The following is a 16,592-nucleotide window of genomic DNA, read 5'->3' on the forward strand; positions in this document are numbered from 1 at the left end:
ATTACCTGAGGATTATTATCGTAAAGAACTAACCTTACCAAACTCCCGCTAAATGGTGTTTGAATTAGTTGATAACACACGAAAGATGCAGCAAGCCTCTGATCTTCTTACCCACTGTGTACTGTTTGTATTCCTATTATACAAAAAATCAATTCATTTCAAATTTCTTACTTATTTATATAATTTAAAGTGCTGCATTTTAATTAATATTATTAACTTGATGGAGAAGTTACAGTGGCATGCAAAAGTTTGGGCACACTTGCTAAAAATGTCTTTTACTATGAATAATTAAGTGAGCAGAAGATGAACTCATCACTAAAATACAAAATTAAAGATGACGCATTTCTTTAACATTTTTTTGTTGGTATTTTGTACCTGTGGATGATGGAAATAAAAATGAAAAGGGCCTGAAGCAAAAAATGTGGGCACCCGAGATGGTCAGTACTTAGTAAGACCCCCCTTTTGGCAAGTATCTCAGCTAGGAATCACTTTATGTAGCCAGCTAAGAGTCTTTCAGTTTTTACCTGAGGTATTTTCACCCATGCAAATGTAAAAACCAAGGACACCCATGTCCTTGCGAAAAGCTTCTACTTCTGCAAGATTCTTGGACCATCTTGCATTCACTTCTCTTTTGAGATCTAGCCACAGATTTTCAATGCTGTTTAGGTTGGGGAACTGTAAGGAACATTATCTTGCTGGAGGACCCATTCTCTTTTAAACTTTTTTTTACAGATGGTGTGATGTTTGCTTTTAGAATTTGCTGGTATTTATTTGAATCCATTTTTCGCTCTACCAATGACATGTTCCCTGTGCCACTGGATGCAACACAACCCCAAAGTATGATCGATCCACAACCATACGTAATAGTTAGGGAGGTATTCTGTTTCTGGAATTCTGTGCCCTTTTTTTCTCCAAACATACCTTTGCATATTGTGGCCAAAAAGTTGGATTTTGACTTCATCAGTCCACAGGACTTTCTGCGAAAATGCATCAGGCTTGTTTAGATGTTCACTTACAAACTTCAGGTGCTGGATTTTGTGGCTAAGATGCAAGAAAGGTTTCTTTCAGCTGACTCTATCATAAAGGTCATATTTGTTCAGGTGTCGCTGCACAGTAGAACAGTGCACCACCACTCCAGGGTCTGCTAAATCTTCCTGAAGGTCTTTTGCAGCCAAAAGGGGATTTTATTTGCCTTTCTAGCAATCCAATAAGCAGTTATTTCAGAAAATCTCCTTGGTCTTCCCAGACCTCAACTTGACTTTCACCATTCTTTTTACCTGCCATTTCTTAATAACATTATGAACTGAGAAAACAACTACTTGAAAATGCTTTGCTATCTTCTTGTAGCCTTCTTTTGCTTTGTGAGCATCAATTTCTTTTAATTCCCCAAAAAGTGCTAGGCAGCTGCTTAGAGGAGCCCATGGACATTGATTGTTGCAACAAGGTTTGTGGAGTCAAGAGAATTTATACAGCTTTGCAATTTGCATCACTCAAGGTTTCCTAATAATGACTGTAAACAAGGCATAGCTGTAACAAGCTAATGAAGGTCTGAGACCATGGGAAACGATATCTGAGACCTCAGATATCTTGGTGTGCTTAAACATTTGCATTGTATGCCTTTCCTTTTTTCAAGCAAAACAATACACTAATCTTGGATAAAATACTAAAAAGAAATGTGTCATCTTTATGCCTTTTGGTGATCAGTTTATCTTCTACTCACTTAACTATTCACATCAACAGACATTTTAAGAAAGGGCACCCAAACTTTTGCTTGCCACTGTATTTTAGTTCCTTTTCTCCTTTCATTCGGTAACACTGATACTGATTTTATGCTAGCATTTGTCATTTTGTATTAATAGATATGGTTCCATAAATTAATTGATGCTATTTTTGTAATTTTCTCTTTGTATACCACCACAATTGATTTGAAATTAAATAATTAAGATGTGACTGAAGTATAGACTTTCAGCTTTAATTTATAGGGTTTAACAAAGGTATTGTATCAAACTTTCAGAAATTACAGCCATCTTTTCCAGAGTCCCTATATTTTCAGAGGCTCAAAAGTACTAGGACATGTGACTGACAAGCAGTTTCATGGCCAGGTGTGACTCATACCCTAGTTATGCTGTGACAAATTAAGTACTGAAAAGGTCTGGAGTTGATTCAAAGTACTGAATTTGCATTTGGTAGCTGTTCACAGGAACTCAACATCAACTGAGGTCCAAAGAGATGTCAATGCAAGTGAAGAAGGCCATCGTTAGACTGAAAAAACAAAATATACCTATCAGGGAGATAGCTAATAACTCTAGGAGTGCCCAATTCAACAATCTGGTACATTCTTAAAAAGAAGGAATGCACTGGTCAGCTCAGCGACACCAAAAGGCCTGGGAGACCACAGAAAACAACTAAGGTGGATGATCGCAAAATTCTTTCACCCCCCTTCACAACATCAAGCCTGGTCAAAAGCACTCAAGGAGGTAGATGTATCACTGTCAAAGTCTAGAATCAAGAGACATCTTCATGAATGTAAATACTGAGGGTTTACCTGTAAGTGCAATCCACTGGTAACACTAAATAACTGGAAGGGCAAATTAGACTTTGCCAGAAAACATCTTAAAAAGCCTGTCCAGTTCTGAAATAAGGTTCTTTGGACAGATGAAACCAAAATCAACCTGTATCATAAAAGCATGGGAAAAAAAAAGAGACAGCTTATGATCCGAAGCACACAACATTGTCTGTATATACTTCCAAGTCAATGATCTGAAGTCAACCCAGTGGAACATGTTTTTCATTACTGAAGACAAAACTCAAGGCAGAATAACAGCAACTGAAGGCAGCAGCAATAAAGGCCTGGCAAAGTGTCTCAATGGAGGAAACTCAGCATTTGGTGATGTCCATGGGTTTCAGACTTCAGGCAGTCATTGAATACGAAGGATTTTCATCCAAGTATTAAAACAATACATATATATTAATTCTGAGCCTCTGAAAATGGAGACTCTGTAAAAAATGTCTATTAATTTTAAAAGCTTAATGCAATACCTTTATTAAACCCCTTGTATTGAAGTTGAAAGTCTATACTTTGTCACATCTTAATTGTTTAATTTCAAATCCATTTTGGTGGTATACATAGAGAAAATTACAAGAATGTAATCAATCTTCAATTACTTATGGACCTAACTATATTTTTCAATGGCTAACTATTACACTACTCTATTTGGTGTACTTTAAAAAATGTTTAAAAAAACTGAACAATTAGACACAGACCTTCCACCACTAACACACATCAATCAATGCAATTTTCATGTCACTTGAATTGCAATATGCCTATTAACACATGTAATCATATCATTACTATTACTTTTGAATATGATTCACTGTTACAAAACTATTTAAGAAAGAAAAATGTAATAAAGAGCTATTGGATAAAGTAAATAAAAAGTGTGAAATATTCCAACCTTCATATCAGTTAACTAGGTCACCGAACACAACTGAATCTTATGCTATGTATATATTGTCTCACTTGTTGTAAAGTCACTAAGTATCTACTCTTTAAAAACGCTTTCATGAAATGAGTTCTGATAGGACAGAAAATTCATAACTGCAAAAAGGAGACTTCTTACAGAATGGAAAGGAATCATTTTATTAGCCAGGTATGTTTATATATACTGTACACAAGGCACCTTAGTGGCTACTTACATGGACACCTTAAATACATACACATAGCCCAACTATTTTATGAAAATTTAAGAAGAATAAAGCGGGCTGGAAAATAGATGGATAGTTCTTGTACTACATCAACAGTCCTTAACAGATAATCTAGTAAATATGGGTTGTAAGAAAGATCAAAGAATAAGATTTACAATAAATTCTCATAAATTATATGAAAACTATTGCATGAAATAAATATTTTCTTTATTAGTTCAAGCTGTATAACATTTCCATTCATTCTTCTGCATCTTTTGTACTAAATAGTAAAAACTTCTAGAACCTGATCAATTTGTTATAAAGGCCACTTCCACTTAACAGCTAGCTCACTATACTTTATTATGAGAAGAACCTAACATATCATTATCATAAAATAATGTTCCAACCCACTCAGAGATGGAGCCTATCTTGACAACATAAGGCACATAGTATGAACAAACCAGTCTGAAAATGTTATTATAAAATCTAAACAAAACTGAGAATCACCCTAAAGTGAGGAGTTTAAATACGCCAGCTTACTCACAAGCATGTCATTGACTGTAACAATCTAGCCGAAGCAGTCTTCCAAGACTCACTTTGCCCAGCCTGTTTTAATTGTTAAGCTAATAGCAGGTCAGCCCTGGGCAGTCCATACAATCGCTGAGGTATGTCTCACTTAATTTCCTCAAGTAATTCAATTTTTCAGTATCAAACTATATTATGCATTCTGTATTACTTTTCCTTTTATGTATTATATCTTAGAGCCAACGCTGAGGAAAAAAAAATGAACTGTTCTCACTGAAGAGTGTGGTGCTGATACATGGCTACTCACTGGATTCAGAGCTCAGCTATAGGTGTGGCACATGTTACTTGGGCCTCTCCTACTACTGTAGCTCCCTTGGCATCCAGTGGTTGGTAGTACCATAGAATGCTTTTGTAGGAGAATTTAAATATAGAATATCCCAGGTAAGATAAATGATAAAAATAAAAATGAAATCTAGGATTAGAACAATTTTGCACAATGTAAGAGCTAGCCTTGGACAAGGTATTAGTCCATCTCAGGACCCATTCACACAGGGACAGTTTAAAATCGGCAAGTAACCTAACATAAAGCTAAAATAAAAGATAATGTGCAACAAATTTACAAAAAACACAGTGATGAACACAAAGTAACAAAAATATGCTAAAAAGTGCAGGCCTCTGATTAATGTTTTCAGTCTTGTATTCTCCATTTTTTGCAGTATCAGATTGACAAACAGTCGCATAAACTTCACACCCATGTATTTTTGCCTATTTGGCTTTTGCATGAAAAATGAAGGTCAGCTTCAAGATAAAATAAATGTGGACATGTCAATTTTCAGTTTTGTGTTTATATTCTAGGTAAGTTGCCATCTTTTGCCCAATAATATTGCTCAAAATGTACAGTCGTTTAACTTAATTGGAAATACCAGTTTATGCCAGTTCACAATGGTTAGAGCTTTAGTGTCATTGGCAGGATATTGGATGCATTCCTAGAGTTAAATCCCACCACCAAGGTTCAAGTCATGTGTACCTTTGAGAGAAACTAAACACTCACATTATTGGTTATGTCTGAGAAGGAAGGCTCTATCATAAGTTAAAAACACATTTCACTAATAAGAGAATTTGATTTAAGGCAGGATCTGGCCTGACTGAAACACTGGCTTCAATGGAAATCACCACCTGCACAACGGGATGAAGTGCTCGTGTACATTGCTCTTGCAGGCCTTCAGTTTAACATTTTTTGTTGGTTTTCTTTGGTGTAAATGCTTCGGCAGGGATGAGGAGACGGGAAGGTAAGCAGCCTATTTGTAATCCCATGTGGATTCGCTGCATGACTTTAATAGTTTGTTTTTTTCTTCTATTACTGTTCTCCCTTCTTTCGTACAGCAAATCCCAGTCTCTTACCAATGCCTTCAACATTCCAGAAACCTCGGCGACTCCCCGTTCAAGCCTTAGCCAGGATGAAGTGAAGGCCGAGACCATCCGCAGCCTGCGCAAGTCCTTTGCGAGTCTCTTCTCGGATTGAAAACGGCCACCCTCAACTGACATCCACGACTGAAAACAGAAATGTCCTCTGAGCCTCTGTGAAGAGCTACCCCCTCCATGTGTGGTACTTCGAATGAAGAAATGGAAGATACAAACTTTGTATATAACGCACAAACACACATATACACATGAAAAATGAACACTTCTTTACCAACATAATCAAAGATCCATGCATGTTTTGCTTTCTGTCATTAAATGTGGACACTTCTCACAATGACATTTACCACAAACAAATCTTGTTTAGTACATTATGGAACACTGCCCTCTTTTGGTAATACAAGGTAACAAATTATTTATGTTTCAGTTTAATTTTACTTACTATAGCAGTTTCCCTTAGACTTCATTTAAAAAAAAAAGTATTAAAGTAGAGTGTAGAGGCACTACATAGAAATCCTATTGCACCAAAATTAGTGTTAACATTTCTTAAGAGATTATGGAGATGTCTAGTGTGTTGGAGTGTTTTAACACAACACGTGAGCACTATGTCAGCAAATGCACATTGCTGAACTATGTGAGTTACTGTTGCTCTAGTTTAAGTCCAGTGATGCTGAGCCATATTCATCATTACTTTCCCTGACAGAGCACTGTGCTTATTTGCCCCATTTTTTATGGCCTTTCATTGTTGGCTGGGTTTTATTTTACTGTATATAATGGGATCTGGCATTGGTGTGCACTGATTACAGCAAATTTACTTTTGGTTAGAGATGTAATTCCTACTATTTATAGCCTACTATAAATTCTCAAGAATCTCAGCCACATGATTGTATATGTACTGAGATCAGGTATCAATTGGTTGGACTTTAAAAATTAATTGATCAGAAATTGGATATGACTCGTGTGAAACACAGTCAGTAGGTTATCAAAATGTAGAAAATGGTTACCAACCTTACAATAATTATTAACTGTCCCGTCAAGATCTGCGTCCTGCCTTGAGCACACTGCTGCTGACATAGACTGCATAAAACACACTGAAGAATATCCATGCAAGAATATAACATAATCGGTGAACCTACCTGAGAGTTTCCCCAAGAACCCAGCATCTCTACATATCCCTCAGACTGGTAGCTAGTGGTCTACCAAACATATAGATAGCACACCAGCACCACGACACTAGTTTGATGCCGATGCACACAAACCTCCAAACTGCCCACAGTACTGCTGAGCATCAAGAAGTGACCCTCAAAAAACATGCAGTTTCTGTAATAAAAATAAATGACTGAAATGACTTCCCCTGAAGTAAGGGACTCTAAATACATGACAAACTTTATTTAATTTTTCTTGCATATGCAAGACCGGTCATTTCCTCCTCTTCCTCCATGGCCTTCAGTAGATTTTTTAATAACTGTTTAGGTTTCTGTTTATATTCCAAGTATTCCGCCCAAAGAGGCTTACTGTTCTATTCTTTGTTTTCTCATCCCTGGACATATTGTTATTTATACAGTTAAACATCTACTCATAGGATTTTTCTTTTAATCTGTGTATAATATTGAGCTGACAAACAACTCTAGCGGGCTGTAATAATAACTGAATACCTCCTTTGGCATTTTAGTTATCTTGCACTCTAACAGCTGAGTTGTTGGGACAACTTGGCCATTAGTTAAAAAAAAAATCTTGATGGACTGAAAGGTCTCCTTTTATTTCTCAAACATCTTGTGTTCACTTTATTATCTAAAGTTTCCATAATTTAGTTAGGACATCAAAGAAATGAGAAGTGCTCTTAACCATGGATATCCCCACTGTGGGAATTGCACCCAGCCATGCAGTAGTCTATTCATGTATGCATATGGCACCTGGTCTTGCATACCAATGAAAATAAAGTTGAGAGCACACAGACAATCCCGTTCCAAATCTTAAGGGATCCTTCAAGTGGAGTTCTTCAATTCAGTTGCCATTAGTGCCCCCCAACCTTCTTTACTACGTCTTTGTCATAGAAATGTCTTACTTGATTTTTTGCCACTATCTCCGAGAGGTTTAGGTAATGAAGCAATTTCCACACATATGGTGAAGGCTGTGGCTCTGTTGCAGAGCACATTATACACTGCTGAAATATCTTTTTTTGCCCACTTGGTGGAGCAAAATTCTATGCAACATCCAGTTTAATGGAAATTATCTGTATGATACTTTCTGCCTGTGTTCTGGTTAGCACCCCCGTCCTGTTCTGTTACATATTCAAAGGTTTCCCTTTTACTCGCCAAATATCACAGGCAGTGGTAGATGTACATGAACAAGTTTACAGCCAAGCTCTAGCTTCTTCAGGATTAGAGTATTGTCTTGTTTTTCTTCTACTCATTTCTCCTGTTAAGAATAATGACAAGTCTGTAAGTGGACAGAAATCTTTGGGCAAAATTAAACTGATGAATTTAATTTGGAGTTTGAGAGCATTTAAAGATACCACCTTCTGTTCCTATTTTCACACCATTTCTAGAATGTGAATACGGTTTTACTGTTTGGCTTCAATAAATCCTTCTCTGCCTCATCTGTTTAAGTGATACTTGCCATATAAAACTAACTAAAGAAATATAAAAATACATCTTCAGATCAGAAAAAGAGGGAAGGGGAACTTACAAACCCTGATATTTTTGAAAGTCTAATAGAAGGGGTTCAGCAGTTTTCTGGGCTATTGGAGCTTTTCATTTAACCCAAACTCCACCATCCTTGTGTGGCTAAAGCAGTGGCATCACTTCTTTGCCGATGGCTTCAGTGCCATAGGATTTCTGTGTCACTTTACATGTATTTCTCTCATTCTGTTTTCTCTAATGTAGTATAATGGTTGTTTTCCCATTTATTTTGTAGAGGTCCTCACTTTCACTTGTAAATACAGTCCCTCTTCACCCATGCATCCAATGCGAAAACTTGTGATAAAAGTGCAAAACTGTGTAGAAGTTGTACTGTATGCAGTAAAATCCGATGAAGTACTGTACAGTTAGTGAGTATTCACCTATGAACCCTTTGTTGACCCGTTTTTTCTCTTGAAGTCTCAGTTTTTGTGCCTGTGATGCTGTCTGTGTGTTCTGGAATGCCTGCTCTCTTCTCTTTTGTTAAATCTTTTCATAAGCTTTTGGAGTCCCTGGTTTATGCTGTTCTAGAGCATTTTAGAAGCCACATTTCAGATCAGTCTCACAGCATCTGAGAGAGCTGAGCTGTTGAATTAAAAAATAATAATAAATTAAAAAGCTAAGACCTGAAGCTACAAAAATAGGGTTAAATCCATCCAGTCTACAACTCTTCCATAAAATCATTCAACTATAAAGCTTAAAATATATCAGGAGTGTGCTTTTGCAAACTTATATATCTAGAGAATATTTACATCCACCCTGTAGTGGACTGCTATTAATTTCAAGAATGGTTCCCTTTTTTATGGAAAATTCTTTCAACATAGGTTCCATTTCCCTACAACCTTAAAATGGAAATGAATGGGCTATATTTGCATTTAGAAACTACGTAGGCAGGAGAGAACTCAACAATAATTAAGCAATCGGGTACTAGCAAGACACAAGACAACCCCCAAAGAAGACAACTGCTCGTTGTCACATTTTAATCTTAGTGCTGTGATTCCAGAGCTCTAATTTAGTGTCAAGTAGTGAGCTCTTAAAATAAGTGAAATAGTAAAAGATGAGTAGAGCACATTGACACAGCTCACAGTTTGTTTTTGTTTTAATTGATGCCACAACTCCACTGTCTACCATAAAATAGAATTCCAAAAGTTATGATAAACTCTCTCTGGATTTACTAACTTGATGGATATGTAAGCAGGAACCAGGCAAATAATACAAAAAGGGACTGGAGTGGAGGTTAACCATCATTTTAGTGGCTTCAAGTCCAACTGGCCACATTGCCTATATTATCACTACAGTATCAACAATCAAATGATAACGGACTGGGTTTTAGAAATAATTTTAAAGCGGCAAATAGGCAGTGGACCAAACTAGCAGGCATTTAAACAAACAGATACAGCTCTCTGAGTGGTGGGATTTGTTATCTGAGATTTTGACTCAGCTCAAGCAACAGCATCCACTATTATTATTTTTTTTTATTCTGAGGTATACATAAATGGTGCAATCCTGACCAATACCTATATACCCTCTGGGAACAAACATTCAGAAACATGTATATTCCCAGTGCAATAAAGCAGTAAAAATGATGTGCATTTTTGACTGTTGTGAAAAACGTTTTTTGAAACATTTACTTTGCTGATTGAACTCTGAATGTAGTCGAAGTCTTGTAGTGCAATATTATGTCCTGCAGTTTGGAATGTTGTGTTTGTTTGTTTGACACCTGTGTATTCTAAAAATTATATAAATATATAAATATATATAAACAAGAACTGAATCCATCAGCCACTGCAGAGTTACCGTGACCAAGCTGTGTATCAAGTACTTTCCTGTAAAAACATATCTTTAATGTGATTGTAGTTGTGACAATAAATATGGAAATCAATTTCTGTGCTATAAGATTCATTCAGAAATTATTACAATAAATCAATTATTAAGCTATCCAATGACAGCTACTTGTTCCCTCACTCCTTTTCTCACATGTAATTAAACAGCATGAGGTAAACCGCTTAACACTGGGGAACATTACTGTTTTCTGTTTAAAGATATGGCATGATGGCCCAGTAGTTCACACTGCTGTCTCTTGGCCAGTCGCAGTCTGTGTGGGTTTTCTTCCCAAAGCAACTGAATAGAGAAATATGTACTGGTGCCATGTTCATTATTGGGTTTTGTAGGCACCTAGTGCTACCAGGATATTGAACATGATGAAACACATTGAATAATGGATGAATGAATGGACTGAAAATTGGATTAAACCCAGTAGATTTTTCAGTTATAAAAATTGAAATCAAACTACGTTTAATTCTTAAGCAGAGAGAGTTTCCTTTAACCTTGCTTATGCCTTTATTTAGCATATGAAACCTTTTTGTCCTTAATGATATTGGTTAAAGCATACCAAGTAAAAATAAGGAGCTTCAATCCAGGAAGCGACTTCTAAACATAACATGCTCAAACTCACTTAATTTAAGTTAGAGTCACTGGGGTCTGCAGTGACCTGGGAATACTGAAGAACCCACTCACACAAGACAAGTTTGGAATCACCAATTAACCTTTCCTATGGGAAGAACTTAAATTCAGGATACTGAATCCATGAGACAGCAGAACTACCCACTTTACCAACCATGAAATGCAGGGCTCTTCTGAAAATAGTATTTACATGCACAAGACTGGTCTAGTAGGCTTAAAGGGAACATGTGTTTATTTTCCTTGCAGCTATGGCAATTTTTTTCCTTTGCTCTACCCACCTGAAAATAGGCAGTTTGGACCAACACTGGAGTCTATACAATTGACACATGATGAACCATGTGGCCTCTTGTCACCTATATACCTTAATATAATGTCACAAATTACTGGTATAGACAGAACTCCCCACAACACTGAATTGCTTGAAGGGGATTTAGAAAGGAATACATGAATAGTACAAGACTTCATTGACTCTGGATAACATGCACCTAAGAAGAAACCAGATGCTGTCCCAAAGGTAAATTGATCTGTATCATTTTTCCCTTTAAAGTGATAAATGTAGAACTACTCGGAAGTGAAATAAACCACATTAATTAGAACATGATACACAAAGAGCATCTTCTATGTCAAGGTGAAGACTGCAGTGAAAAAAAGCTAAGTTGGGCAGAGCAATGTCCTCTTTCACATCCATAATCTCAAGTCTGAATAGACAATTCCCCAAGTACTCCAAGGGTATCTCAATGATACAACCCTTTCAGCATGTCCAGGGTCTTTTGCCAGTGTGCCATGCCAGCTACAATGACCATAATAGGCACTTGGGGGATGGGTATCACTGGATCCCCAAGACACAATAGCAGGTTTCTTCTGTTCCTTAGTTGCAGCCTCTTTTTTGTATGGAGTCTCCCAGATTTTCATACTCTAGACCACAACACAAACAGTAAAACTCTTACTTGTGCCTGCAATCATTTCAGTTACTTGGGCCTGGGATCTTACTCTTTCTGTCACCATCCAAAGACTGTGACCAAAGGTGAGGACTGCATAAAGTGAACAGCAATTTAAAAATCTGATTGAGAACTGATCTACTTCTTCACACCCAACTGCCAGTCAGTCTCACAGCCATTACTTATGGAATACCTGGAAAAGGACGATGGCCTCAGATTTGCTGGTGGTGATTCTTTCCTTATCTGCTCATTTTCTTTCTTAATACACTGTAGAGAAGTATATGCTAGGTTAAATGCCAACTCTAAATTGTCCTGGTTCAAGTGAGAATGCCCAGTGATAACTGGGCCTCCACCCAGGATTGGTTTCCACCTTGCATCCAATGTCCCGGAGATAAGCTACAATTTCCTCCAACCTTGAAAGGGTAAGTTGCTTTGATAATAAATGAACGGAATGATGGACAAATCTTACGACTAAATCACGTTCAGCTGTAAAAAGACATGGTGAACACTAAAGAGTATAGTTAGACAAGTACACAAAGATCACATGACCTAACACTAATGCAATTCTGAATCCTCCAAAATGAATACTCCCACATAAATCTTGAAATACACATGACAAAAAGAGATGAGACAGATTTGGCAGAACCCTATATTATACCATGCATTTATCAATTTACCTTGAACACTGATGTAGCTCTCACTCCACAAACACAATATACTTGCTATTGCATCTGCTCAACAAAAATAAGGAAATGTGTGTAGTCAGAACTGACACATCTCTACTGTTCCATCATAGCCAGGAAATCATCTGTTCCTCCAAACTCTGATTCATTGCTTGACATGAGTCTCCTTTCCAGCAGAAGAACAGGAGCATGAAAATGAGAGATGCATTATAGCTTCATATCCAATAGCAAAGATGACCACTGGCTTTTGACCCAAGGTGCCCTGAAACCAGGTAAAGAATGGAGCACACAGAAGATAGTCTAACTAGGACAGAACAGGTTCACTCTTTGCATTTAGAGTAAACTGAGTAAACTGGGTAAACCTCGTGGGCAAAAATAGTGAAATTGGGGAGGACCCTTCATCCTCTCATGGAAATCACAACTATATATCTGGCCTCTTATGAGAATCCCCACACTATGGAGAAAAGGATAGAGAGAGCACCCTTGATCGAGAAATCTGGTCCCAACACCATTTTGCCATCCTCAGTGAATACTGACAGTGTGAATGATGATGTAGCAATCAGGATGTTTGTTCTCTGTCTCAGTTTGTCAGTGTCCCTGCTCTTATGTTCTTCATTTGCAATAAGAACATTGGAGGGTTGAAGGTTATAGAAGTCTACACTAAACTAACACTAAAGTCCTTGGTTTAAGTAGGTGAGCATATGTCATGATCCAGTGTGCCTAGAGTTGGGTGATGGCGAGGCTCTCAGTACTAGGGTGTTGAAGCACTTTTAACTTACAGTATAAAATAAATATAAAAATATTGATAATTTCTTGTTTTGGGTCAAGTTCTCAGCATAAATTACACTCCAGGACTCAAACACGTGCTGCATGGACAAATACTGGTGTAGTTCTCATGAAGAAAAAAAGTAACAGAGCAGAATGGTCAGGCTGGCTTAAGTCTATTTGAGGTACAATGAGAAATTAAACTTAAAACAGAGCAGAGGTTGGTAAAACACACCAAACTGTAGCCATTTGGAAAATTCATAAACTTAAGGCACATAAAAGTAGGAAAATGCAAAGGGGTGGGGAAAAAACACAACAAATTGAGTTTGGGACAGATGCACATCCTTTTATAACATAGATGACAAGCTAACAGTACCAGAAGGGAATGTTTGAAAGATAAAGAAAGTTTGAAATAATGCTGATTTTGTTTGGAGTTTCTAAATAAAATGGGCAGTCTGATAGCCACAACATAACCACTGCTCACACAGGTTTCAGCAGTGAGCCTCAGTGAACTTATTTTTTTGAAAGGTTCTCTAATGGTTCAGATAAAAAAAAAAAAAACACACAATAGAAGAGTCAGTATTTGGCCAGTTTTTTGCCTCACACCAAAATGCCAAAAATAGCCACAAACAGGAGTACAAAGCTTCTGAATCTATAGTGTTACATATTATATATCTCTGCAGCACACAAGTCTTTTCATTATGCTCGATCAAGGTCCAAGGAAGAGCAAATATGAAATATAAAAAACATGTTCTTAATCAAATATACAGTGTCATTCATAATGTTTAGGATAGAAGACAATTTTTTCCTCGATTTAACCCTTGACTCCAAAGTTTAGAATGTCAAATGAAAAATTTAGAATTAATTAAATTGAACATTGCAGACTTTTAAGTGTATCTGTACACATTTTAGTCACACTATGTAGAAATTACAACACTTTTCTACATTGTCCGCCCATTTCAGGGCACCATAATGTTTGGGACAAAGTAATGGTAGATATATTAAAAGCAGTGATATTTAGTACTTTATATTCTCTTATTTCCTGCATGCAGTGACTGCTTGAAGTCTGTGATTTAAAGACATCACCAAGAGCCTCATGTATAACACCTTGCATAGAATCTATACTAATAAAAGGCAAAGCCCTCACTGACTGACTCACTCACTCACTCACTGACTCATCACTAATTCTCCAACTTCCCGTGTAGGTAGAAGGCTGAAATGTGGCAGGCTCATTCCTTACAGCTTACTTACAAAAGTTAGGCAGGTTTCATTTCGAAATTCTACGCGTAACGGTCATAACTGGAACCTACTTATGTACATATATATGGCCATAGCCTGCAGCTCGGTCGCCGTGTGAGGCAGAGTTGTGTCCCTCATCATCACGCCTCCCACGTAATTGAGTGCCTGCCCATATAAGGCCGTCCATCGGCAGCAATCCAATAGACACGCTGCCGCTAAATATTCGCGGGTGAAGGACTGTGCTTATGCAAATAAAGATGTGATAGTCAGGGACAGACTAGTGTTTGGCACAAACTCAGCGAAAGAGCGAGAGAAACCTTTAAGTGCCGGGTCTTAGCTAACATTAAATAAAGCAGTGGACAACGCAAGATCGCACGAGAAAACACAAGCACAGCTGAGAACCTTCGATGCATGTACTCTGAGCGGCTCACGTGAACTGACTGTGAACGCAGTACGCAGAGAACAAGGAAGAGCTCCAAAGAGCGCTGAACAAAAAACGCATTACACATTTGAGAAGGCAGCAAAAGAATATGAAGCCAGTGATGCATACAAGCATATTCATAAGTGCAGCTACTGCGGAAACAAAGCACAGTGTAAACCGTAAGTTTAAATTAAGTTCATAGACAGGCTGCTGCTGGCGTTTGTCATGCCTACGACAAATACGATATTCGCGAGATACAAGTTTAATGAGAAGACATAGGGTATAAACGAGACTTTTGATCACTTTGTAACGGAGTTAAAATTGCTGTAATGGAGTTAAAATTGCTGGTGAAGGACTGTGCTTATGCAAACAAATAGGAAAGCAAGGTGTTAAGCTTAACTTTAAATTAGGTTCATAGACACGCTGCCGCTTGTCATGCCTAAGATGAATATGATATTCGCAAGATACAAGTTTAATGAGAGGACGCAGGGTATAAACGAGACTTTTCATCACTTTGTAATGGAGTTAAAATTGCTGGTGAAGGACTGTGCTTATGCAAACGAAGATGAGATGGTTAGGGATAGAATAGTGTTTGGTACAAACTCAGCAAAAGTGCAAGAGAAACTTTTAAGTGCCGGTTCTGAGCTAACATTAAATAAAGCCGTGGACATCTCAACATCGCACGAGATAGCACAAGCACAGCTGAGAACCTTCGATGCATGTACTCTGAGCGGCTCACGTGAACTGACTTTGCAGGACTGGGAAAGGTAAACCCGTGCATGCAGTGTGTGATGTCTCAGATAAAGAGGAAGACAAGCTGTTTATTGATGCAGTAAGAAAGGAACAACCCTCTGAATCTGAACAAGCCTTTGTAGACATATCAATAGGAAAGCAAGGTGTAAAGCTTAAGTTTAAATTAAGTTCATAGACACGCTGTTGCTAAATATTCACAGGCAAATCCACAACTTAATACCGGGAATGCCTGTTAAATATCTTAGATTCACGAGTACCGATTTGGGTAGTGAACACTTCGATGAATGAAACCTGCTATCTTTACAACGATTGACAAACACGGAATATAACTTGAACACAACACATCCTCCAAATATGAACCTGATTGAAAGAAATAATGATAATCAAATCCTTGATGACAGCAACACTCATCATGTTACGTTATTTTTAAAATGTTTCCTTTTCTTTTTCGCAACATCTTTAACACACTACTTCTCTGCTGTAAAGCGTGGGTATTTTGCTAGTTCACAATAAAACATGGACAAAACTAGAAATATGAGTTTGAAAAAAAAAATTCAGATGCATAAAACTGTGTGTTTGTGTGTTGCCTATTTGAATATACAGATCAATACAAATTGTCCCTTCCATTCAGTGTTTTGTTTAAAGACAATGGCAAAAGCATGTGTAAAAAAACTACAATTTAGCAAATGTGAAATGCAAATCCTGCTCAGTGAAGTGGAGTCAAAGAAAAATGTACTATTTGGTGGCTTAAGAAGTGGTAATAAGCAACAAAAGGAAATGAATGGAGTGGTACAGCATGGTGAAGGAACTGAAACGTTAAAAAGTTCAGAATGTTGCACAGTGCCCAAAATAAAAAAAGAAGTGGTAAGATATCAAAGTTCACATGAAAATGCGAGTCGCAGTTAACCATCCGAGTGTCATACAGAAGGGTATTAGGGCCACAGAGAAGAGAGAGAGAAAAAAAGGGACACAATAAAGAAAAAAGCTCTATGTTGAGATTAAAGTTGAAATGTTGACTTTAACC

At 37.4% G+C, this 16,592-nt stretch overlaps 1 protein-coding gene across 4 annotated transcripts in view; it reads left to right on the top strand.

Annotated features, from left to right (window-relative positions):
• Positions 1–10,244, top strand: part of LOC120542909 (synapsin-1-like) — a 302,987-nt gene extending 292,743 nt beyond the window's left edge. Inside the window, exons 13-14 of one of the 4 annotated variants that reach the window (XM_039775635.1) lie at positions 5,481–5,498; positions 5,631–10,244. In XM_039775635.1, coding sequence (XP_039631569.1) covers positions 5,481–5,498; positions 5,631–5,661 — 49 coding nt within the window. In that variant the 3' untranslated portion in view covers positions 5,662–10,244. The other 3 variants (XM_039775637.1, XM_039775634.1, XM_039775636.1) reach the window with 3 other exon arrangements.
• The last annotated feature ends 6,348 nt before the right edge of the window (positions 10,245–16,592 follow it).

This window comes from Polypterus senegalus, chromosome 13, assembly GCF_016835505.1.
Source record: "Polypterus senegalus isolate Bchr_013 chromosome 13, ASM1683550v1, whole genome shotgun sequence".
NCBI lineage: Eukaryota > Metazoa > Chordata > Cladistia > Polypteriformes > Polypteridae > Polypterus > Polypterus senegalus.